The following is a 24,557-nucleotide window of genomic DNA, read 5'->3' as shown; positions in this document are numbered from 1 at the left end:
GCCACTCGAACCAGCAACCTTCTTGCTGTGAGGCGTTTGTGCTTCATAAACAAGCTAATTAAATATCTTAAACTCGAAAATAATCTTCAGTGTTCATTTATTTGACAAGTAACTTTGTATTGTAGGATAACACATTTCTAACATTCAAGTACAGCAAGGCACATTTTTACACCTGTAAACTTTAACAGATGCAGTTGAAGTTAATTTTTTTTGCCCTCCTAATAATTTAAAATTATGTTTCCCAAGTGATTCAAACCAATGAGATTTTCACAGCATTTCCTATAAAACACAAAAAATTAATCTGGAGTCATAATAAGTGTTATTTCTTATAGTTTATTTCTTGAATAAAAGCAGTTTTAACATTTTTTAAAAACTATTTTAAGTTAGTGTTATTAGCTTCTTTAAGAAAGAATTATTGTATATTTTATTGATCATCTACACGACAAACCAGTTATACAATAACTTGACTAATCATTCCAACTTTCCTAGTTAACATAACCTAATTAGGTCTCTAAATTACAATTACAAGATTATTTTAATCTGAATCAAAGACTAGAATACTTATAGGGACTTTGTCTGTATACAACTATCTTGCTAAATAACTAGTAAAATATCATGCACTGTCACCATGGGAAAAGTAAAAAGAAGTTATTATAAAAATTGGTTAGTTAAACTATTATGTTTAAAAACATGTTGTAATAAATCATGTCTTGATGACTCCTGCTTTATGTCACAACTGAAATTAAAAACGAATGAAGGAGGCAAAACTAATTAAGTTGAATATGACTTTTACATGAGCGTGACTGAAAACTAAACTGGATCACTGTTTCATCTGTTCTCCTGTACTTGCCGTTTGTAAGTTTAAGACTGCATTTCCTAACGGAAAACTATGTACAGTCAATTTCTGACTAATAATAGCCTCTGCATAGCCAAGCACTTCCTATAATAAAAGTTTTGAAATCTCAAAACTTTGAGATTTGAAAACAGAAGCCTAATATCATCAACAGTGGATATTTTGATAGTGTTTTAAAAACATAAACATGACTGAAGTTGAATCATTTTATTACCTGTGTCAATTTGGGGGTTAACTTCTGACAAATGCGGTGAACTGAAGTGCGCAGCACCGTCACTGACAGACAGAGAGAGAGAGAGAGAGAGAGCGCGCAAAAGCATAGAGAGCGAGTCCGCGCCATACGACTGGACACGACACTGAGAGCGCGCGCCACCGTTGGCTAATATCGCTTCTCCGTGGCGTTTTGACACAAAAATGCGCGTCCAAATTTAGGGGGGCCAGAGGGGGGGCCAAGCTTGTTGACACGGGGGCACTGCCACTGGTTCTGGGGGCGGTGTTTGCGTGACACACTGCGAGCTACTAGCCCGACAGTGGAAACATAACATGATTTAAGCCTCATTACTCAACCTCCTGGGTGATTGGCCTGGCCCGGCCTGATAAAAGCCCTGGCTCGCACTGTCCCGATAGTGGAAATGCGGCTAATGAGACAGAGCACTAGAGCCTTTTCTTTTTACTCTTCCAGACAGCAGCAGGAGACTAATCAGCCAACCCGGAGCACTACATGGACACCCTGCACCAAAGGAGAGAAAGCACACACTGGAGCACCCCAACTGAACAGATCTCTTCCCGGGTACAAGCCACACAGCTCTTCAGACTGGCAGAGCTCTGGTTGCTATTTGGGAACACCACTGCCTCTTCGCTGAGCAAATGGTGATCAACCGCCTGCTCAGAGCTCTCTCCAGAAAACTTAGCCGACCCATGAGTATGAGAAACCCCACCAGTCTGGGTTCTTTTGTAGAAGCCATCGAGCTGACAGATGCTTCATTTGCACGGGACGAGGGAGATCGAGCGGCTGCAAACTTCCGAAGGGTACCCCGGGATTGACGCTCGCCAAAGGGTACCTCAAGTACAATGAGCAGGCTGACGGCCCCCTCCCACATCGACGAGCCTATGCCAACTGAACCACAGTCCCCAGGAGCCTGCGCATGGATCGCTGGTGGCATCATACACCACACGGTGCCAACCGGAGCCCCACAACACATGGTGAAGATAGGGGTAAAAGAGCTGATGGCGGTGTTGGACTCAGGATCCTCCATCACACTGGTCCAATCACACAATGTCCCTCCCCGAACTGACTTAAAAGCGACTATGCCAATCACCTGTTTACATGGAAAAACACGCCACGTACCCACACGCCGAGTAACGTGGCAGCCAGTCCAGGGACCTGGCCGATGGAGTTAGGAATTGTGCAAGAATTATCAGTTCCAATCCTGTTGGGGAGGGACTGCCCGAATTCCAACAGCTCCTATCCGCCACGATGCAGCCAGCAAGACCACGACAGAGGGGACGGGCTCGTCCACGAAGAAAAGGGGGCCGTCCTACTGTCATGCTGGCCACAGACAGCGAGCGAGAGGGTGAGTGCGCACAGTAAGATCCTAATCCATTTTTTGATCTGTTTCAGAGAATAATCCCAGGAAGAGAGTTTGGAAAAGAGCAACAGGAAGATGACCATTTAAAGGGCCATGAAACCCCCTCGTTTCAGCAGGGTGTTTTCACACCTCTACTTCGGAAAAAGTCAGAAAAGCGGGCGTGTCCAGCTCTGTTAAGGGGGGAGTGTCGGAGGAACTAAAGTTTGATGGTGTGGGAGTGTCTATTTGGGCACGCGCGAGTTTCAGTCAAAATACTCACACGAGAAAGTGATGGTGTATTTTTTACAGTCATTGTGTTTAACCTACATGGACATCTGTAGTTGAATTATTTGCCAGATTATTAAATGTTGGACTTTAACTGCAGGTTGGCTCTTTCATTCAGGGAATTCATTCATGCCCCTCGCGACAAACGCGATATTTGATTCGAGGATCTGCTCTAAGCGTGTATTTTTCATGCAATGTTTGATACCGCACGGCGAATGAGAGAAAAAAAAGCTCCGCAATTCCCGGAAACTTAGATGCACACGGCAGGTAGCGTCAGAAAGCCGCGTGTGTTATTCCGGTCACAAAATGCGGTGCTAACAAGTTTGCACTCAGTGCAATAGTTAACTTAATTCGATACGAACAAACTGAATAAACAAAGAGCACTGGTCGCTCACTTACCAAATCTGTAGAGACAGGACAATCACCAGCAACTAGAGCCGCGTCTTTATGAAGGGAAGACTACAAGCAAATCTGGATTTCAGCGTTTGCAGATGAGAACAGCTCTCAGGTAAACAATAATCCTCCTTGGACACGTAAGTTATTGTTGTCGAGCGTCGCGTACACTGTTAATCCACACGTGAGTCTGAGCTCTCACAGAAAGAAAATGAAAACGAAACTTAATGGCAGCAAACTATAAAAGCAACACTCCACGCTTGTTTTGCCAACACAACGTGGCGTCTCTGGTGTAAACAGTGACACTAATGAATATTAATGAAGTTGCAGAATAGAGCGCGCTGATTGGTTTGAACCAAGTCTTACTCATGCATTAATGCATCACACTGTAAGACGTAATAAGACACACTCTGGCACAGACGCCCAGTCTGCACGCCTGAATACACGCTATTATGTCATGACCGTGACGCAGCTTCAAAAATTCGTTTCAAACAGGAAGTACGAATTTGCTTGAAATAACGCAAAAACAACCAATTTACACTTTTTAGTGAAATATAGGTGTCCTAATAGTGTTTTTAGCAGTGTGGTACACATATACGACTGTCAAAAGCTCAAAAAATGTGTTTTGGTGTTTCGTGACCCTTTAAAGCATTGCTGAAAGCAAGTCTGAGAAATAGATGGAGAAGTGCGTATTCCAGGGCCTCACCCTCTCCCGTACTTCGTGGTCAGGAAGGGCCTGCTCTACTGTATAGCACAGCAACGGGGGGAGGAAAAAAGTCTACTGGTGGTCCCGAAAACCAAGACGGAGACGATAATGAAGCTGGCACACTCCCACCCCATGGCTGGGCAGCTAGGAGCAGAAAATACCACCCAACGCATCCGAGACCGCTTTCACTGGCCTGGCATGGAAGCAGAAGTGTAGAGGTTCTGTAGGGAGTGCGCCACCTGTCAGAGGACGTCACCGAGGAAACCTCCCCTCAATCCGCTAATACCACTACCCATTATTGAGGTGCCCTTCGAGCGCATAGGGATGGATCTGGTGGGCCCGCTGCCAAAATCCGCCCGTGGTCATCAACACATCCTGGTCATCGTCGACTATGCCACCAGGTACCCCGAGGCGATTCCCCTCCGAGTGGCCAACAAAAAATCTATCGCGAAGGAGCTCTTCCAATTCATCAGCGGAGTGGTGATTTCCTCCTCATCCTCATTGACTGACCAAGGCACCCCCTTCATGTCTCGGCTGAAGAGCGACCTCTGTCGGCTACTCAGGGTAAAAAACCTTTGCACATCTGTTTACCATCCCCAGATAGACAGTCTAGTGGAGCGGTTTAACCAGACCCTTAAACAGATGTTGCGCCGAGTAGTCGCAAAGGATGAGCATGACTGGGACCTCATGATCCCGTACGTGCTCTTCAGGATAAGGGAGGTACCTCAAGCATCCACAGGCTTCATTCCATTTGAATTATTGTTTGGGTGCCAGCCCCGTGGGTTACTAGATGTAGCCAGAGAGACATGGTAGCAGGAACCAGCTCGGCGTTGCAGCATCATTGAGCACGTGCGGGACCTGGGAGAGCGAATAGACCATGTTATGCCTCTGGTCTGAGAACAACTAGTAACCTCCCAGCGCGATCAACAGAGGATATATGACCGGTTGGGCCGATCAACTATAAGGTTTGTCAGCTGGGATATTGACGTGAGGAGAAGGTCTACCACATTAATCTCCCGAAGAAATGTGTGGCCCCTCGAGAAGAGATGGTGGCCTTCACTCAAAGCTCCCCGCTGATAGTAGGTATGGGAGAGCAGCTGTCGGCGGGTCAGAAGAACGAGTTGGAATCCCTGGTCAGTCAATTCCAGGATGTGTTCAGCGATCGACCCGGGCAGACAACTTTAGTGCAACATACCATCCGGACCCCCCCTGGCCAAATAGTTTGGCAGCGGCCCTTTCGGGTACCAGAGGCAATCGACAGGCAATCGAGGAGGAAATAGCACACATAAGGAAATTGGGAATAATCGAACCATCTCAGAGTCCCTGGTCCAGTTCGACAGTAATGGTACCGAAGCAAGATGGCACTTTCCGCGTCTGCAATGACTTCCGCAAGCTAAAAGACATCTCTAGCTTCGACGGATACCAAATGCCCAAAGTGGATAAACTGCTAGATCATCTCGGTGGGGCTCAGTTTATCGACACTGGACCTAACAAAAGGCTATTGGCAGGTACCCCTCTTGAAAGAGGATAAAGTAAAGACTGCCTTCAGCACACCATCTGGCCACTGGCATTACAAGGTTCTTCCCTTCGGGCTGCATAGGGCACCTGCCACGCTCCAACAATTAATGGACATATTGCTCCGACCCACCACTTACCTCGACGACGTAATTATCCAACTGTGCGTTGGGAGGAGCATCTGGACCGGTTGCGGAGGGTGCTGATGGAGCTCTGTCGGGCTGGGCTCACTGCCAACCCCAGAAAGTGTCACCTGGGTCTAGCCGAAGCATGTTACCTGGGTTTCCAAGTAAGACGGGGGTTGATCAAGCCACAGCCCAACAAAGTGGAAGCATTACAGCGAGTGGAACGGCCACAGAACAAAACCCAGGTACGTGCATTCTTGGAGTTGGCTGGATACTACCGCTGTTTCATTCCCAGTTTCTCTTCGATAGCCTGTCCCCTGTCCGACCTGACCAAAAAGAGGCAGGCGGAAAAATTTCAATGGTCTGCAGCGGCAGAAGAGGTGTTCCAGAAATTGAAGACGACCCTAACGTCTGCGCCGGTCCTCCACGCCCCGGATTTCGGCTGCCTTCATACTCCACACGTACACTTCCGAAACACAGGGCTGTCACATACATCAGCCGGAAGTTCAACCAATTGACAATCAGCGTCATCCTGGGGAAGGAGCACACAAACAACCTGGATGCACTCATGCCGATCGCCTGCACCTGGATCTCATCAGCATCACACAAGATAAAACCAGCTCGAAGAAGACAGACAGTAAGAAGCCTCTCCGCTAACCCTGACTCTAATGAGTTCTCTCTCTCTCTCATACAGAAAGCACGGAGTGATCGGATCGGGCACAATAGCACGGATAAATCAAAGGAATCTTCACCATCAACTCACCCACAATGCACCTGGAGCACGGCAACACTGGGATCAAGGGAAGTTCACAAAAGACACCTGCACTCCTCGGACTTTCACCTCACCTTCACTGTAAATAATAGCCCTTTGGGGGTGTGTTCACTAACAACTTGTGTCTGCCTTTTCACTCCACCCTGCTACACTATATATATATATATATATATATATATATATATATATGTATATGTGTTTGTATATATATATATATATATATATATATATATATATATATATAATATATATATATATATATATATATATTTTTTTTTTTTTTTTTTTTAATGTATTTTGCAAAATATGAATAAAACCAATTTTATTATGAATAAAAGCAAATAACCACCTTTCCATGTGTTTATGCCTTTATTAAAATTTTCATATCAATGTTTACTTTCTCATTTAGGGAATCTGCTGAGTAAAACAACATGTATCTCTAAACTGTAAAAAGTAACTATAAAATGCTGAACTCCCCACCATCTTTACCCGGAGCTGTGCATTGTGGGTGCTCACCACTCAGCAAAGGACTATGAAACCATATCTAAATGCTTTGAAGCTCTAGTGGTTAAAAAAATAAAAGACATTTTGCACTGTGAAAAATCTCAGAGGGTGTGATCTGGAAGCCGAAAGTGGCAAAAAACAAAATTTCTGTGTGGCGTTTGCATGTTCTCCTCATGTTCGAGTAGGTTTCCTCCGGATGCTCCGGTTTCCCCCACAAGCCCAAAGACATGGTATAGGTGAATTGGATAGGCTAAATTGTCTGTAGTGTATGAGTGTGAATGGATATTTACCAGCGATGGGTTGCAGCTGGAAGGGCATCCGCTGCGTAAAACATATGCTGAATAAATTGGCGATTCATTCCACTGTGACACCTGATTAATAAAAGCGACTAAGCCGAAAAGTAAATGAATGAATGAATATAACAAAAAATGTCATTATTTTGCCACAATGATGTAGCATTATTTGACTTAAAAAAGAGACCCTAAAAACACCATTCCCTCTGTTAAGCATGGTGGTTATGTATAATCTGTAAATCATCTTCAAACACAGCATGATGCATGCATATTAATGATGCCAGAGAAACGTATCAGTCTGTGTTTTAGTTAGTGATCTTTTCATGTCCAGATGATGTAGAATCTGACTTAAAGTACATGCAAATGTTGAGGGCATGCACTGGGAGTTTGTTTGATTGGCATATTGTCCACCAGAGTTTTGCACTTACAGGAGGAAATAATGGTGCCAGAGGCTCGGGGTTAACCATGTCCATATACTAATATAATAATAACACTCTTATAACATACTTATAATAATACTAATAATAATACTTATTATTTGACTAAGCCTAGGTATTCCCAGATTTTCTTTATAGGGCACCTTAAAAGAACATAAAAGCACCGTCTTTAGGACCCGGAATAGCCACAATCTTGTTTTTTTTTTTTTTTTTTTTTGTCTATTATTTCTCATGCAATTTCTTGTTTCTTCCTTGAAGATTTACTGAAAAAAATCTTTTTTCTCTACTCCTACATTGTGAACTTTATATAGCAGCTACCACAACACTGAGCTCAAACTCTAAACTACTGTAACAACAAAATATCAGTTGCCTGGCCTGGAACATTGGTCAGTTACATAGTTTACGTTTCGTAATATTGTCAATGCTACCTCTAGCAGCAAGGCAACAATTAGAAAACCTAAAAAGGTTAAATATTATTTGTGACACACCACCTTATTTTTGAAAACAGTCAAAACTGATTAATTTAACTTAACACATACCTTCTTTGTTTGGAGAATTTTTCGGCGAAGGCTCTGGATAGTGTTGTGGTAGTCATTGTGTGTGGGCTGCTTATGTGCTTGTGTGCGTGCCTGAGCCTCACTCCAAACTGCTATAGTCTCACTTTTAGCCACCACTGACTCCATGTCTCTCAACAACCTCTCCTGTTGCTTCATGAGTTGGGCATATCGAACCTGGGCACATGCACAACATCCATTCACACTAAAAATACACTTTTTATTTTAATATTCTTCCACACTTAAGCTTTTAATGATATAAACATACCTCCATACGATGAATCTCTGCTCGCATGGTTCGTATGTCTCCCTGTCCAATATCTGAATCTATGGCAGAACAAGTCTCCTGCATCAGTTGCGTTCTCTTCCCCCACAACATGACCTGACGCCTTCACATATACAAAACAGGTATGTGCACAAGTTTAGAAAACAGTACTGACATTTTCCAAATAAACTCTGAAGTCAATAGTGGAAAGAGTGAAAGAGCCCTGAAAATGGGTTGGACTCACTCTGCCTCCACCAAGCTGTTGATAAGTCTTTCTTTCTCTTCATTTAATCTCTCCAACTTCAGTTGAGTTTCAGCTGAATCCTTTTCAGCCTCCTACACGCACAAGATACAAATTGTTAAAATAGCCTTAAACAATATATCTTTTGAGTGACAATTACATGACTATTTATATCAAATCTGGCTTTTCAGGTTCACTGTGCTGCTGAATTTATCCTATTCGAACATAATGTAAGCAAGACTTAAAATTAGATAAAATAAGACAAGTAGCATGGGAGTGACTCGAGTGATCTAGAGCATAACCTGTTCAAGCAGTCTTGAGTCTCACAGAGAACCTGAGGCATAAAAGGAGAAGTGACGACAGAGGAAGACAAGAGCAGACTGGGCATAGACATGTTATGTTTGTTTTGCTCTCAGTTTGGTGGTTGTCACCATGAGGTACTGCCGCCCATTTGTTTTTTATGTTGATTTTCATTATTAAAATTATTTAAAGTTTGTCTGTTTACTGCCTACTTCTTCCTGTTGGCTAGGGAGCCATCAACTTTGCTACAAACTCTGTTTATCCTTTAGACCTTTTTTATATAGAATGTAGTAGTAGTATGTAGTATAGTTTTGTTTTTTAAATTACTACTAAATTTTTAAATATTACATAAACTTTGTATAATGGAAAAACTGCTCATTGTTGCTCATTCTATCTTAGGGTGTGTGCCTTGGAAAATTACATAATGCATGGGATAAAGATTGAAAAGATAAAACAAGTGGATACAGACAAGGGCTAATTTTCATAAAATACAGCTGCACAGTGCATATTACTGAACCTTGAGTCTCTGTCTGAACTCTGTCTCCATAAGGTTGCTGCTCTGCTGCAAGGCATGATTCAGATCACTGTTCTTGTTGAGTAGAGAGTTCAGTTTCACCATGTCTGCCATAAGAACTTTAATTTGTTTATCCAGATCTGCCAGCTCACTCTGATCCTGCTCCATCTCACCTGATACACACAAACAGACACACACATATGCACATAATGATATTAGTATTGTATTTTATCACTTACTTTATTACTTTGTTTGCTTTCTTTACACAAATTGTATTAAAAAACGTTTATTTTGAGCTGTATAACTAAAATGTATAGTTCACATTAAACAATTTTTTTTTAAATCTCAAAATGCATGATCATCATGGAATTCCAATGATTGACTTTGTTTCTTCTAACAACACAATTAAGATATTTATACTGTATTTGTTAACTGTGGTACATACTCTCTCTCCTGATCTTGCCCTGTTGCAATATTGTGAGCTGTGTTTGTAGGATCTGTACAGAGGAACTGTGAGCCTGTTTTTCCTGAGTAAATCTCACTAGCTCCCCCTGCTGCCAGAGCCACAACTGCTGACACTCTTTAATCTTGGCACCAACTTCCTCCAGCTCCTTAGACAGGGTGGCTGCATGGATCTCCAAAGGACCCAGGTCTTCATGCTACATACACTCAGACACACATTTGAATGTTTAAACATGCACTACATACAGCAACTTATATATAAAATGCAGCAATGATAAATTATTACTCTTTCTCAGAGTCTGTGTCATTTTCAAAATCTCAACAGGGATGTCTGTGTCATTCAAATTATTCATGCAAAAAACTATGTACTGAATTGGAGGTATAAGTTCTAACCCCAGTACTGGACACAATATCCTTGATCTTCTTGTTGTATATGCTGATTGTGGCCTGCTTTCGCTCAATATCTGTGATTTGTTTTACAATCTCTTCCTCGCGAGAAGAGAGTAACAAGTGTCTCTGGGTCGATTTTTGCTCAAGTTCAGCTTGAAATGCTAATAGAGAATCCAGATGTGTGGCCAACTCCTGTCCCTCCAGCGTAACAGTGTTGAAGTCATTTTCCAACTTAATTAACTGAGCCTCCTGAAAAATCAAATATACACAAATGTTATTAGTAAATATATACAAATATCAAATATTTACAAATGCTTTCCTGTAGATTAGGTCCTGATTGATATATTACTCTGGCATTTGTTTTATATGACGCACGACCTTCCAGTCGCAACCTAGCAATTCACAACTTGTGAACCCTTATGGCTGGGAAACAACATATTCATTCATTCATTTATTTCTCTTTGGCTTATTCCCTTATTTATCAGGGGTTGCCACACCGGAATGAACCACCAACTATTTCAGCATATGTTTTATGCAGCAGATACCCTTTCAGCCGCAACCAAGTACTGGGAAACACCCATACACTCTTACATTCACACAAACACTCATACTCTATGCCCCAATTTGTTTATTCAATGCACTTATACCGCATGTATTTGGACTGTGAGGAAAAACCAGAGCACTCAGAGGAAACCCATGAGAACATGGGAAGAAAACGCAAGCTCCACAAATGATAACTGGCCCGGCCCAGGACTTGAACCAGCGACCTTCTTGTTGTGAGGTGACAATGCAAACTACTGAGCCACCGTGCTGCCTGGAAACACCATACACTCTTTCATTTTTTGCTGTGAGGCAACAAACATAAAATCTATAACATCTAATATTTTTCTTTAGATATTGACATGAAATATGACCTGGCTACCCTGTTATTTATCCACAAACACTTTCAGCACATTTAAGTTTAGTGATATTGAGCAAATGCATAAAATGAATAAAAATTATTCAAATAACAGTGAGATTCATAAGTCAGCATTTCTAGGTTAGCTGATGGCATCCTACCTTCTCTCTCCTGTAAACTGCAGTTTTATCATTCATTCTACGTGAGTATTTTGCTGCATTATTGTGAGTAAGCTGCTCCTGCAATTTGTTCATGATCTGGCTTTCTAGGTCCAAACGCACTGCAGACACTTTCTCCATCTGCTTCCTAAGAGCCTTAAGCGCAGACTGATGCATCTCAAGGTTCTTAATGGGAGAGAAATAAAAACATATCACATATTCAGGCATCAGACCAGTACTCATTAACCAGGAAACATAAGTCAGGTAAAATATCTCTGCCATAGACTGATGTGAATTAAGTACCCCATGCAACGTGCTAAGGGTGTTCTCTGTCTCCTGCAATATTCGTGTATACGTGCTTAACTGGGCCTGCAGGACTTCCTGAAGGTTCTGGGAGTGTGTGATGAGTTTACGTGAAGTGGTGCAATCAGTCTGGCCTCGGTTTAGACGCAAAGTGAGGCATTCATTCTGCTCTTCTTCTTGTGTGATGGACTTTTTATAGCTCTCAATCTCTGTGTCCAGGGAGAGCATCTGATCATTGGCTTGTCTGGAGGAGGGGCCATCAATACACATAAATACTGTTGTCTGAGTCATTCACACAGATATCATGAGCATTATGTTTACCTTAGTTCCTCTTGCATGGCAGTGTAAGCCTCATCCCTCCTCTTCATCATTAAGAGGCTGCTTTTCCATTGCTGAAGTAACTGTCTATGCTCAACAATCACCGAGTCCAGTTCCAGCTGTGCCTATGATACATGTACACAGGCTTATTTAAAAAAAAATTTTTTTTTTTGTAGCATAGGACTTGCAGGATAATGTAATATTTAGAACTGAATTTAGAAGGATTTTGAAATTCCTTCTAAGTAAATTTGAGCATAGATGGCAAATAAATATGCAGCATTTTATTTATACAATGTGACACTGAATAAAATTCAGCTTTAAAATCAACCATAAAAAAACTTCTAATCAAAGTTGTATTTCAAAAAAAATTAAAAAATTTAAATAAAAAGAATAGAATAGTTGAACATGATATACTTCTTTTGCATTTTAATGTACTTCCTTATCAAACTATTCCTCTATTATGTATTTAAGAAATTTGTGGTTATTCTTTCAATGATGACATTTTATCTAGCTTAAACAAAACTTAAATGTAGAATGTAACATCAAAATGTTACATTGCTACATTTGAACAAAAGTGTGATTATTAGCTGAAATTAATATAAAAGGTTTTCATGATCTGCTGGAAAAGTTACTAACCTCAGAAAGAGAGTCCTTTGCAGCCCTTGTCTGCTCAGTCTGAGAAATGAGTTGAAGATCATACAGAGAGATCTGCTCCAAAAGCTTTTCCAAACGATTGGTTAAACGCTCAACATAAATATCCTGACAGGAGAGAATGAGACAGAAAAGAGTTTGAATCTGATTCTGTAGAATTTCTATTTTATAACATTGAAGCTATATTACTGTAATAAATGATTAAACAATCAGCATGAAAATGCATATATTATTAGTACAAGTATATGAATATAAATGTATGAATATACTAAAAGAACAAGACACATGAAATAGCCATTTATATACTTTAGAACTCCACCTGTTGGTGTTTCTGTTCCTCTGTCTGAGTTCTCTCTTTCTGGGCTTTGTTTGAGGCATTTATTATTGCTTTGATGTCCGAGCACAAATCACTTTTGGCCTCCTGCATATAGAGCAACTTCAGGGCCAAATTATCCACTTTAGACTGCAACTCCAAGACTTTGAAATAAGCACAGATCATCAGACATTATGGTTATATATTTAACTGAGTTTTTAATCTTTTTTTAATAAATAAACATAAAATTTATACCAGAAGCATCACCAAACAAAACTGTAAAATAAATTTTAATCCATTTTCGAGTACACTCTTCTATTTCTTTGGGAGGTCAGAACTAAAAAAAAACAATTAAGGAATCATATAGTGTTTTTAAAAAGTGCATTATATTAAAGCATGCTGTTTATTTGTACAATACAATGTTCTGCATAATAATTGTGTTCATTAAGCTCATCATTAAACTAAACTAAAACCTCTAAATGACTAAAATAAAAAAAAGTGAATTCAAAATATTGGTTCAAACTATCATAGCTTATAATTAATAACAAAAATAGATCTTACCTTGCAAACGTTGTACATTTGTTTGACTAGCAGTATCTTGGTACTGATTTTTTACCACATACAGGTGGTCCTCGGCCTGTCTATGCTGAGCTGCAGCTTCGCTATTGGTCTCTTGGCATACCTCCAGCGAGGCCTGGAGTCTGGCCAACATTTCTTGGACCATGTATACCTCTTCAGCAAGGTCATGGCGCCGCTGTGCCTCTGCCTTCTCAACTACTACCTGCAGCAGGGCAGTTAAAATAAGTGTTCCTCAACATTTTTATTCGTGTGCATATATTTCACAAACAACAGTTATTCATGGCCAGTGTGCATATGTATTTTTAGATTTAAAGAGAGATTTATCACCTTCTCACAAAGATCAAGGTTCAGTCTTTCCAGCTGATTAGTGAAATTGTTTTTTAATGCGGTCTGGAATCTCTTCATTAGAGGCTTTTGTGTACAAAATAAGACAATTGCATCAGAAAATTGATAAAGGGAATCTTTTTATTATTATTATTTGCTGTATTTAACAAAACATCAGGTTAACGCACATGTTCCGGATCCAACACCACAATTTCTTCCTCTTCCTCATCATTCTCTCTTACACTTCCTTCTCCCCCAATGTTGTTCATCTCCAGCTGGAGGGAGTGCTGTGGTATCCACTTGCTGTTTATTTCTATATGTACACAAAAAAAAGTTTATAAAGTGTGTGGTGTGTGTGTGTGTGTGTGTGTGTGTGTGTGTGTGTGTGTGTGTGTGTGTGTGTGTGTGTGTGTGTGTGTGTGTGTGTGTGTGAGTGAGTGAGTGAGTGAGTGAGTGAGTGAGTGAGTGAGTGAGTGAGTGACCTAGAGTTTTTAAAAATCTTCAATCTGAAGCCTAAAAGCAATCTAAATACTGAGAAAATCATGTATAAGTTGTCCAAATAAACTTCTTAGAAATGAAAATTACTAATCCAAAATTGAGTTTTCATTAATTTACAATAAAAAAAGACAAAATATCTTTATGAATAATGATCTTTACTTAGCAATCTAATGATACATGGCAAAAAAAAATAATAATTTTGACTCAATGCATATTTTGGCTATTGCAAAAAATATACCAGTGTAACATAAGACTGGCTTTGTGGTTGACTGTCAGGTGTGTGTGTATGTGTGTATTATATGTTGGTTAAATAATACTTAAAACAAACCAGAATTGTCTATCCAACTTGATCTACCAGTCCTGGCATGATCAACGCTTCTGTCATAATTATTAGACTGCTCCACCTTTAAATAAAAACAATTACAAACATTACATCACACCACATCAATGTACAATACAAAAAATGATTAATTAAATAAATAAACGCTAGTTCACATAGTTTGGCATGTGAACATTCTCTGTCAATTGAAAAACTAAAAAACATGAAGCTCTGTAAGTTACCCAGTTTTAATGTCTATAGTAACTTAAGTAGTTTTACACAAGCACGCACGCACACAAACACACACACACACACACACACACACACACACACACGCACACACACACACACACACACACACACACACACACAAACTGGTTACAACGAAAGTTTAATGTGTGAATTCGTTTCTCTTAAATTTACTAAGATTTACGTTAACGTTACCTCTTCCTGTCTGTTCATCTGATCCTCTTGCCGACCTTCCATTTATTGGTAGTTTAAGTAACGTAATACAACAAGGACACAAACAAACATAAACAATTGTACAAGACAAAAATAAATAAGTAATAATTATAATTGTTATAATCACCTTTTTCAATTGTAGACTGGGCATATGTAACTTAGCAGAGCTATACGTTAAACGTATAAGTTAAAGATGTAACTTACCCCAAAGTTTTCGTTCAGATAGCAATTTTTAATTCACAGTCCTTTAGCGGAAATAATTAACGTTTTTTTCGCTTTAGATTCGGTATATCAGAATATTTAATGCTTTTAATTTAATTTCTGTTGATGACAATTTAGCACACGAGTGGCTTTCCCTTTGCATCTCTGTTGCTAGGAGAAGCTAAACACTTCCGTCTTTTTCGTTGTTGGGTAAAGTCTAGATGGGATACAGCTGAATATGTTAGTATCCGAGGCTGTATCCCTTTTGGGCTTTAACGGCATTTCTTCTTCGTTGGAACTCAAACAGAGGTGTAGAAAAAATAAACAACGACAATTAAAAAAAAAAAAAGATTAACTTGTTAATTTTTTTGTTTATTATTTAAGGATAAATGTCTATTTACATCTCCAACACTGTAGGTGGCGATGTTGTGGTTTCAGCTGGCTTAGGGGAGCGTGAAGAAAAGCTGAGCATAAATGCTACATTGTGCTCACTGCTCATCATACATGTTATGGATGTGAGAACGTAACAGTAAGTGATCTTACTTCTGTTTGTTAGTACACATAAAACGATTTGCTCTCGGCCATGCACGGGGAATGCAGCATATTTAGATTAGTATTATGTTCACGTTAACAGACCAGTGTTTTCACTCATATCTGCGCTGGTAAGGGTTGATATGTAATTTATTCTAACAAAATAAGAGTAATAATTACGGAATTACATTTGTTTGATGTGGCATTATGATGAAATGTATTTCTAAATATAAATTGGAAAAAAAAGATCTAATATAATATTATAATCTAACACTGTTTTTCCCAAAGTGGGAGTCCCTTGGTTGCCATCAGCCTTTTAATTATTATTTCTTCATAGGATTGGTGTTTATGTTAGATTGCAGCAATATTGTCAGCTGCAGCAAATTTTAAAGCATCAGGTTAAACTTTCTGACACCTTTATGGAAATAAAATAACTTGCATTAAAAATAAATACAGGCCACAACAGAATATTGGGAATCATCTCTGAGTGGCGGTCTATAAAATAAAACCAAGTATAGACTTGTGCTGAAAACATTGTGCCCTCCAATCTCTTTAGTTGAGGTTAATATCAAATTAAACAAACTAATAAATTACTTTAAATATGATAGTCGTTAGACTGTTCCACTTTTTTCTGTTGTCAATATGCTCGTGTTTATATAGGCCTATTGCTGTATGTGCAACGCTAGTATATTTATAACCACCTCCAATCAATCTGGGGGTTGCGAGTGACTGGCATTTTGGGAACCCCTGATCTAACAGGTACATGAACATTGTATTCATTCAGTCTGTAAAGGATCCTACTTATATTTTTAATCATGATTATAGTCTCCATAAAATGTTTTGCAGTTAATTTCTAATCCTCACTAAGAGCTAGAAATGACGTGGAAAACCACTGGTTAAAATCTGTAGGACCTTGCATGGTAATAACATGTGGTACACTACTAAATGGAAGTGATTATTGCTTTTGAAAAATGTGTAAATAAATAAATCTGCATTGTTTTTTTTGTGTGTTACAGAAGGAATGAAGGTTAAAATAAAGCAGTGGAACGGTGTGGCATCCTGGTTATGGGTGGCCAATGATGAAAATTGCGGCATCTGTCGGGCATCTTTCAATGGTTGCTGCCCAGACTGTGGGTAACCTGATTACACATCACCCACAAATACTATACTCTGCCATCTTTGTGTTTTAAGTTTTACGATAAAAAGCAGGTTTATCATAAAACAGTGTCATTCCCAGTGGAATTTCAATAGCAACATGTTTTAGAAATTTTTGGTTCATGAAAGTAACATGACATGAAAGTGAAGTGACACATGGCCAAGCATGGTCACCCATTCTGTTGCTGCATCCAAAATTGTTTGGGATAACTTTTGGTGATGACTTTTGGTGACCCAAAGTTATCCAACATGTGCGCCCGATAGCTCCCCTCCTTCCGCTCTGTGAGAAAAGTTGTGGTTGTTGAGTGCGTGACATGTCCATCATTCAACACTTCATTTTACCGTTTGAATGAGTGCATCATCCGGGCAATTAAAGTGCACTTATTATTTTTAGAGATTTCAGTGTGACAGCACTAGTCTACAGAACAAACCCTCATTATACAATAACTTGCCTTATTACCCTATCCTGCTTAGTTAACCTAATTAACCTAGTTAAGCAAGCCTTTAAATGTCACTTTAAGCTGTATAGAAGTGTCTTGAAAAATATATATTGAATAAAATAACATTTACTGTAATCATGGCAAAGATAAAAGAAATCAGTTGTTAAAAATGAGTTAATAAAACTATTATGTGTCTGGGGAAAGAAAAAAAAAAAAAAAAAATATATATATATATACACACACACACACACACACACACACAAAGAGGGTGGGCCATTTATATGGATACACCTTTATAAAATGGGAATGGTTGGTGATATTAATGTCCTGTTTGTGGCACATTAGTATATGTGAGGGGCAAACTTTTCATGATAGGTGGTGACCATAGTGGCCATTTTTAAGTCGGCCATCTTGGATCCAACTTTTGTTATTTCAATAGGAAAAAGGTCATTTGACGCATCAAACATATTGGGAATTTCATGAGAAAAACAATGGTGTGCCTGGTTTTAATGTAACTTTATTTTTTAAGAATAGTTATATTAAAACCAAGCAAGTTTGATGGGACAATGATCCTTTTCCTATCGAAAAAACAAATTTGGGACAAAGATGGCCGACTTTAAAGTAGCCACTATGGTCACCACCCATCTTGAAAAGTTGGCCCCCTCACATATACTTATGTGCCACAAACAAGACGTTAATATTACCAACTATTCCCATTTTATTAAGGTGTATCCATGTAAATGGCCCACCCTATATATATATATATATATATATATGTGTATGTATATTAGTGGAAAAAATGCATATATTTCTTCTTTTTTTTTTTTTTTACTGAACCAGTCTGCAGTAACGAAAACAGGAGACTCATTAGAAACAAACAAATGGCCAACCAAAAAGTTACTTGGGGTTATACAAGGAGTGGCCAACACAAAATATATACATTACTGATCCGAGTCCCATCTCCCACTCAATACACTACAATATAATTATAGTATAATAAATACAGCACTAAAACATAAAAGAGAGAGAGATCAACTTATAATGTCACTGGCCTTTTTAGTAATAATTTGATCATGTATAGTTAGAAATTACTGTATGGCGTTTTTCTCCTCCAAGGGGTTATTATCTTGTGGATGGACATTGTCAATCGTCTTTGCTTCGTGACAGGCTAATCATCTCTCTGAAATCACGCTGTCTCTCAGAAATTACATTAAAAATTGGCATTATCCGTATAAATAAACTGCATAGAGTTGCTAAATGAATGAATATAATAATATAGCAAATTAATTGGTTGTAGATACATTTGGAGAAAACGCATAAAAACATTTGGTAAAAAATTGTTCTTTGTTAAGTATTTTCGCCATCTTGCCAACATCTCGTTATGAAATCTTGCATGGTTCAGTTGGTCTCGATAGCTGCAAGTTACACCTTTCTTACCAACTACACCTGTCTTGCAGTCCGCAGACAGATACACTTGATGGTGCCTGTCTTGGAATGCCTTAAGCATTAGTTGTGTGTGTATGTATGTTTATACAACAGTTCTGTCTGGATCTCGAATCTGATTGGCTGATAGCTGTGATATATTTAAGTAATATCAGCATCCGTACAGCCTCTTTACCCTTTGTGTATTACTCCGTCCACATACAGCCAGCAACAAGCAGACACTACAGTTTGACAAACATTACTGCTGTTACACAACAAAATATACTTTTGAGGCTTTTTCAAGAATGTAGTTGTTTAGATCGCAACTATGCAGTTTATTTGCAAGAATAATGCCTATTTTAAAATATTTACAATTTCTGAGACAGCTCGTTGGCGGCAGTTGACGCTTTCTACCAAAAGATGGCGGCAGAACCGCATAAGCCCTTACGCTTAGACGATATAACAGTCTGATTTCCAACTATAGCAGATTAAATCAATATTAAACGGGTAAGCACACCAGCCAACACTTCCATTTTTCATGGGAGTATCACATATTTCAGACCAGTCTACCGCCAACATCCCGTTTTTATTTCTTTCAAAAAAAAAAAAGTCTCGTAATTTCACCCACCTCCCTCTTTATTATATATATATATATATATATATATATATATATATATATATATATATATATATATATATATATATATATATATATATATATATATATATATATTAGTGCTGACAATCGATTTAAAAATGTATTAAAATATAAAAATAAAAAAAACGAATTAATCACACTTTTTTTGGAAAAATTTTTGCATTTAAAAGACTGAAACTTGTAATTTTGGCTATTCAAATGTAAACTTAATGTAAACGCAAGACAAAAATTATTTAAATTCAAAATATAATTGTTTATTAGAATTTGTGTATAACTCGTAACACAGATTTTTTCATGTAAACAACATTTCCACACAAATCCATCAAGATGCTGGCTTGACATTCATATTTTCTGTGTGTTAATGCCATTTTAATTTTAAAACAATCAATACCAGTAAAGAAAAAAATGATTTCCAAGTTCGATTCTGCAAAAAAAATGCCAAAATACAGGCATCGAAGTTATGGAAAATGGAAAATTATAATAACAATAAAGAATTTAATACAAACAATTGTACTCATTGTAAAGTTTTATTGCTGTGAGTTGAGAACATTAATTATAAAGTAGAAACAATTTTGCTTAGTCCTCCTTTACATTCATCCAGTTGCTAAGACAATGCAGTCTGTTGACCTTTTTTTTTGGAATAATGTGAGCTGAGAGTGAAATGCAATTCATTGCATGGCAATTCGTAACTTTTTGATTTAGTGGCTACAGACAACAACGTTTAGGCAGGTTTCGCGCACACACAGACCAGGGCCATGCATAGGGGGGTGGCCCTCTGGCTAGAGCCACTGCCCCTCCGCCCTTATTGGCTGAGGTGCCCCTCTCAGGAGGCATTTGCTCTTCACTTTACGATCGCGTTGAGTACCTGCCCTTGTAAGGGTCTGTGCTTTGTGCACGGGCCTGACACAGACACACACACACACACTCATACACACATACATATGCACACAAAATGCGCGCAGGTCAGGACAGGGCAGCCGGAGCGACTCTCTTCAGATTCAACACGCATGATCGCGTTCATCAAATTTGCTTAAACTAAGTGTTCTAAAGTATGCCTGTATTTCATAAGGATTCTGACACAACAACGGGAGGCAGACACTTTACAAAACTTAATGAAACATTGGAGGGCTCATACTGAAAGGCAGAGGAATGCGCTGTCTTTGAAAACTCGCGACTTCATCTGACACGTTCTGAGTATGTACATGGACACCAGTACTCCGATTTTAATATTATTAAGATAATACTCTTATTAAGAGTCTACCATGTAAGCAACAATTTTTGATTATCTTAAAGGACCACAGAGTCACGAAATGCTGAGGTTTTTCTTTCCGTTCGTCATGTGGTATCAAATTCCATTAAAACAGAAGTTGAAAGTTAAAAACGAAACACCCGAAATTGCATGAAACTCTGGAGAGCCTGGTGATGCGACATTAAATGTTTTATACTGAAACTTGCCTTCAAAAAGTGCTTCCTTGGTCTTATTCATATTTTTTGCACGTTAAACACACTTCAACAACAACAGAAAGTAAAAAAAAAAAAAACTGCAACTGCGTTCATTTTTTTTTAACGCGTAATATATTAAAAATAGACTTTTTACTTTTAACAGGTAAGGTTCCAGGAGATGACTGTCCATTGGTCTGGGGTCAGTGTTCACACTGTTTCCACATGCACTGCATCCTGAAGTGGCTGAACTCTCAGCAAGTGCAGCAGCAGTGCCCGATGTGCCGTCAGGAGTGGAAGTTTAAAGAGTGAGCTTGCCTGTCAGGCAATAGCATAATATCCTAAAATATTGGACTTTGACTAATGAAGTTCTTTTTAATTTCAGGGGAGACACTTCCTGAGGAGATTAATTGCACAGAAATAAATGCTGCGTCGTATCAGTTTTTATCTATAGTTTGTTTATGATATATTTCCTTGTTAAATGTCCCAAAAATAAAATGGTGAAAAATGACATGGTATGATTTTTTTTGTAGACTGGTGGAGCTGCTGTTTAGTAAATCATGTTTAAACAGTGACATTTGTATTGAACTGAACTGAATTAAAGGGTTGGGTCACCAAAAGTGAAAATTGTTATTATTTACAATGCAGAACAGTCCTAAGGGTATTGCACAAAAGTAAGATATCCTGGCAGAATTTAAGTTACTACGGAGATTTATTTTTTGCAAAGATTATTCCTAGTGATTAAAATGTTAAGATTAGAGAGATAAAAAGATGAATAACTAGAGAGGAAATACATACACAGTGCTCAGCATATACGAGTACAACCCCTTTTAAAAAATTATATTTTGATCCATTTCTCAGCAAATATATACAAAATTTTTGGTGCATTTAAACAAAACAGCTATATTTTTTCACCTAACACCTTCAGGTATAGAAAGATAATACATTTAAATTCAAACGATATATTGCAAAAAAATAAATAAATTATGCACTAGAAATTGTCAACAAATGATGATCAAAAAAATTATGATGAAACATCATATAATAGATTCAGTCGACTCAATTAGAAAGAAAAATCCTAAATGAAAGTGATATACATCATCTAGAGTGGCCCATTATGCACTCACATGTCCGGTTTGCTGTTTTGTGAGGCATAATGGTTGTTATATTGTACAAATTGTATTATCAATCTACAATCTAAATACAGTAGATTTAACATCTGACCCAAGTATCAAACAAATAAGCAAAACAATAAGAAATTGCAAAACGTTTATCAGTCTTTATTGTTAATAACTAATGGTTTAATTACTGTTTTGTTTTATTCTATGAAACATATTACTGCTTAAGCTACAAATTCCTGAAAAAAAAATATTTGTATATATATATATATATATATATATATATATATATATATATATATATGTATGTATGTGTATATATATATATATATATATATATATATATATATATATATATATATATATATATATATATATATATATATATATATATAATTGTTTGTTTTCTACTAACAAATTCTGCAAATTTAATTATTTTACTCTAATGCTAAAGTGTAAAAATCTAGGCTACAGAATCTATCTATCTATCTATCTATCTATCTATCTATCTATATATCTATAGATAGATAGATAGATAGATAGATAGATAGATAGACCTTAAAATTAGTTTTAAAGCTCGTTTAACAATCTTTATATTTATGCTAATAAAGACCTTCTCAAGAAGAGCGTTATGGATGTTATTTGCTGTAAAAACTCAAAACATAAATTCACATTGAAAGTATATGTTAACATTACATTGAAAAAGAGTTATGGCATGAGAAAAGATGCACAACTCAAAAGAAACAATGCTTATCTAAAGGATTTTGAGTTGCTTACTATAAAACAAAAATGATCGATTTTATTTTATTTGACATTTTTTTGCGTTTATGAGGATGTGATAAATGCAACTTTGCCAATGTGTGACTTTGGTAAATCAAAAATAATTGACAGAGACATTTTTGAGTATTTTTACACTACTGTAAAATACAAACCTACACACACACAGGCAAAGTTTTACTGTTTTGGTGAAAACTTTTTTTTTTCATGGCAAGGTTGACATTTGCTTGGAATTGCTCATAGGCATTAAACATTTATACCCCCTTAAAATGTTTTTATCCATTTCTCAGTAAATAAAGGCAATAATTTTGGTGCATGTAGACAATGTAGTTTTAATAAACAGCTATATCCATTATAATAATAAGAGTTTATAACATAAGAGTTAATAAAAAAAGAGTTTTGTCTCCAGACATGAATTAGAAAGATAATATATTACAATTCAATATAAAAAATGTATTTGTTACGTTTAAAAATGTTAAAAACATGATAAAATGTATTTTTTTCCTATAAGTTACTGCAAACGTTGTTTAGTGTAATGTCACATCAATATTGCCTTTCCACAATAGGTACTTTGAACTCATAAAATCACATTTTTAATAGTTATAACCATTAACCCATTAACATTAAACATCAAATGTACTTGCATATTAAATATGTCAATAACACCATCAGTTTGTACACACATTTTATGTTTCAATGTTTGTTGGCCAAACACAGATATTTCATTTCGGTTTAATAAATTGGCTAAGCACAATTTAATATGTTGGGTGAATACATTTAAATTTGAACTTCAGCTATCAACTGCTGACCATCAGCTAAAATTAATAAAGTGGATTTCTTGTTTGTTTTTGACCATTATTGGGAAGTAATTTGTTGAGTCAATATATAAGGAAAGTTACATTACTAATAAAATTAAGAAAATGCTGACTGATATAACGCAGTATATTTTGTTAAAATTATAAAGAATGCAGATTGCAGGCAGTTATGGCTGCAAACCCTGAGTGAAATAATCGGGGCCGAGCAGTAGCCAGTCACATTAATATAAAGATAGTTTCCCACATGGCTTGGGAAACACAAATGCAATGCAATGCAGCAAATTCCAGGCAGTTTCAGGCGCAAAGTTTGTCAACTAAAAATCCCATCAATTATATGCACAGCTCTTTGTTGGCATAAACGTACATTTGATATGTTTTTGACAAACCACTTCATGCATGTATGCAATGTGAAGCAATACTTGGAAGAGAGCAGGCATTCCCACGCATGCAAATTTCAAATATTTAATTTAATGTTTATATTGTAGGCTTCTTTAAAAAAAGAAAAAAAAGACTACTTATGGTACATTTTAAAGGAGTCATACCAACTCCATTCAAATCTTTGATGGTGCCAGGCCGTCTGACATGCTAAGTTTCTAAACCTAAGGGAGTATGCAACCAAGTTTAGAAAAGACAGGTGTAAGATTTGAGAAACCTCAAATACTTTAATGTGTCCACATATTGACAATACAAACAGGGTGTATAAACACGGACAACTGCCTCCACACTATACGGAGTGGGAGGCATTTGTGGGGAAATCTCATTCATTCATTTACATTTTAACTCTCTCCTGCACTTCCTTCCCTTCACTCACTCTCTTCTTCACCCAACTCACACAGAATGGTCAGAATGATAGACAGAAAAGTATGAATGTTCTGTATCAACGCAAGTGACTTTATTCATCATATTTGAAATGTCTTAGACTGGTACAATGGTCTCATTCCCTCACAATCAAAATAATAGATTTATAGCTCCATTTGTCTTTCCACCCACTGCTTAGGTT

General features: G+C 37.6%; 2 protein-coding genes across 5 annotated transcripts in view; one reads left to right on the top strand and one right to left on the bottom strand.

The window, feature by feature from the left end:
* Window positions 1-15,391, bottom strand: part of ccdc40 (coiled-coil domain 40 molecular ruler complex subunit) — a 73,842-nt gene extending 58,451 nt beyond the window's left edge. Inside the window, exons 1-17 of one of the 3 annotated variants that reach the window (XM_087255889.1) lie at window positions 15,205-15,391; window positions 14,983-15,026; window positions 14,548-14,623; window positions 13,910-14,034; window positions 13,725-13,808; window positions 13,380-13,599; window positions 12,825-12,982; window positions 12,491-12,613; window positions 11,858-11,979; window positions 11,537-11,780; window positions 11,237-11,419; window positions 10,181-10,426; window positions 9,771-9,984; window positions 9,329-9,498; window positions 8,515-8,606; window positions 8,274-8,394; window positions 7,991-8,182 (exon numbers count right to left, since the gene is read on the bottom strand). In XM_087255889.1, the coding sequence (XP_087112015.1) occupies window positions 7,991-8,182; window positions 8,274-8,394; window positions 8,515-8,606; window positions 9,329-9,498; window positions 9,771-9,984; window positions 10,181-10,426; window positions 11,237-11,419; window positions 11,537-11,780; window positions 11,858-11,979; window positions 12,491-12,613; window positions 12,825-12,982; window positions 13,380-13,599; window positions 13,725-13,808; window positions 13,910-14,034; window positions 14,548-14,623; window positions 14,983-15,024 (2,412 nt within the window). In that variant the 5' untranslated portion in view covers window positions 15,025-15,026; window positions 15,205-15,391. 3 annotated transcript variants of the gene reach the window in all.
* Window positions 15,392-15,671: 280 nt separating this feature from the next.
* anapc11 (APC11 anaphase promoting complex subunit 11 homolog (yeast)) lies at window positions 15,672-21,358 on the top strand. Of its 2 annotated transcripts, NM_001098480.1 has the most exon segments (4): window positions 15,672-15,730; window positions 16,749-16,862; window positions 21,014-21,155; window positions 21,233-21,358. In NM_001098480.1, coding segments are annotated over 3 exon segments (267 nt in total). In that variant the 5' UTR covers window positions 15,672-15,730; window positions 16,749-16,753; the 3' UTR covers window positions 21,249-21,358.
* Window positions 21,359-24,557: the final 3,199 nt, after the last annotated feature.

Source organism: Danio rerio, chromosome 6 (genome assembly GCF_052040795.2).
Source record: "Danio rerio strain M-AB ecotype USA chromosome 6, GRCz13ab, whole genome shotgun sequence".
In the NCBI taxonomy this organism is placed as follows: Eukaryota; Metazoa; Chordata; class Actinopteri; order Cypriniformes; family Danionidae; genus Danio; species Danio rerio.
Note: the sequence above shows the minus strand (reverse complement) of the source record. Positions and strands in the feature narration are given on the sequence as shown.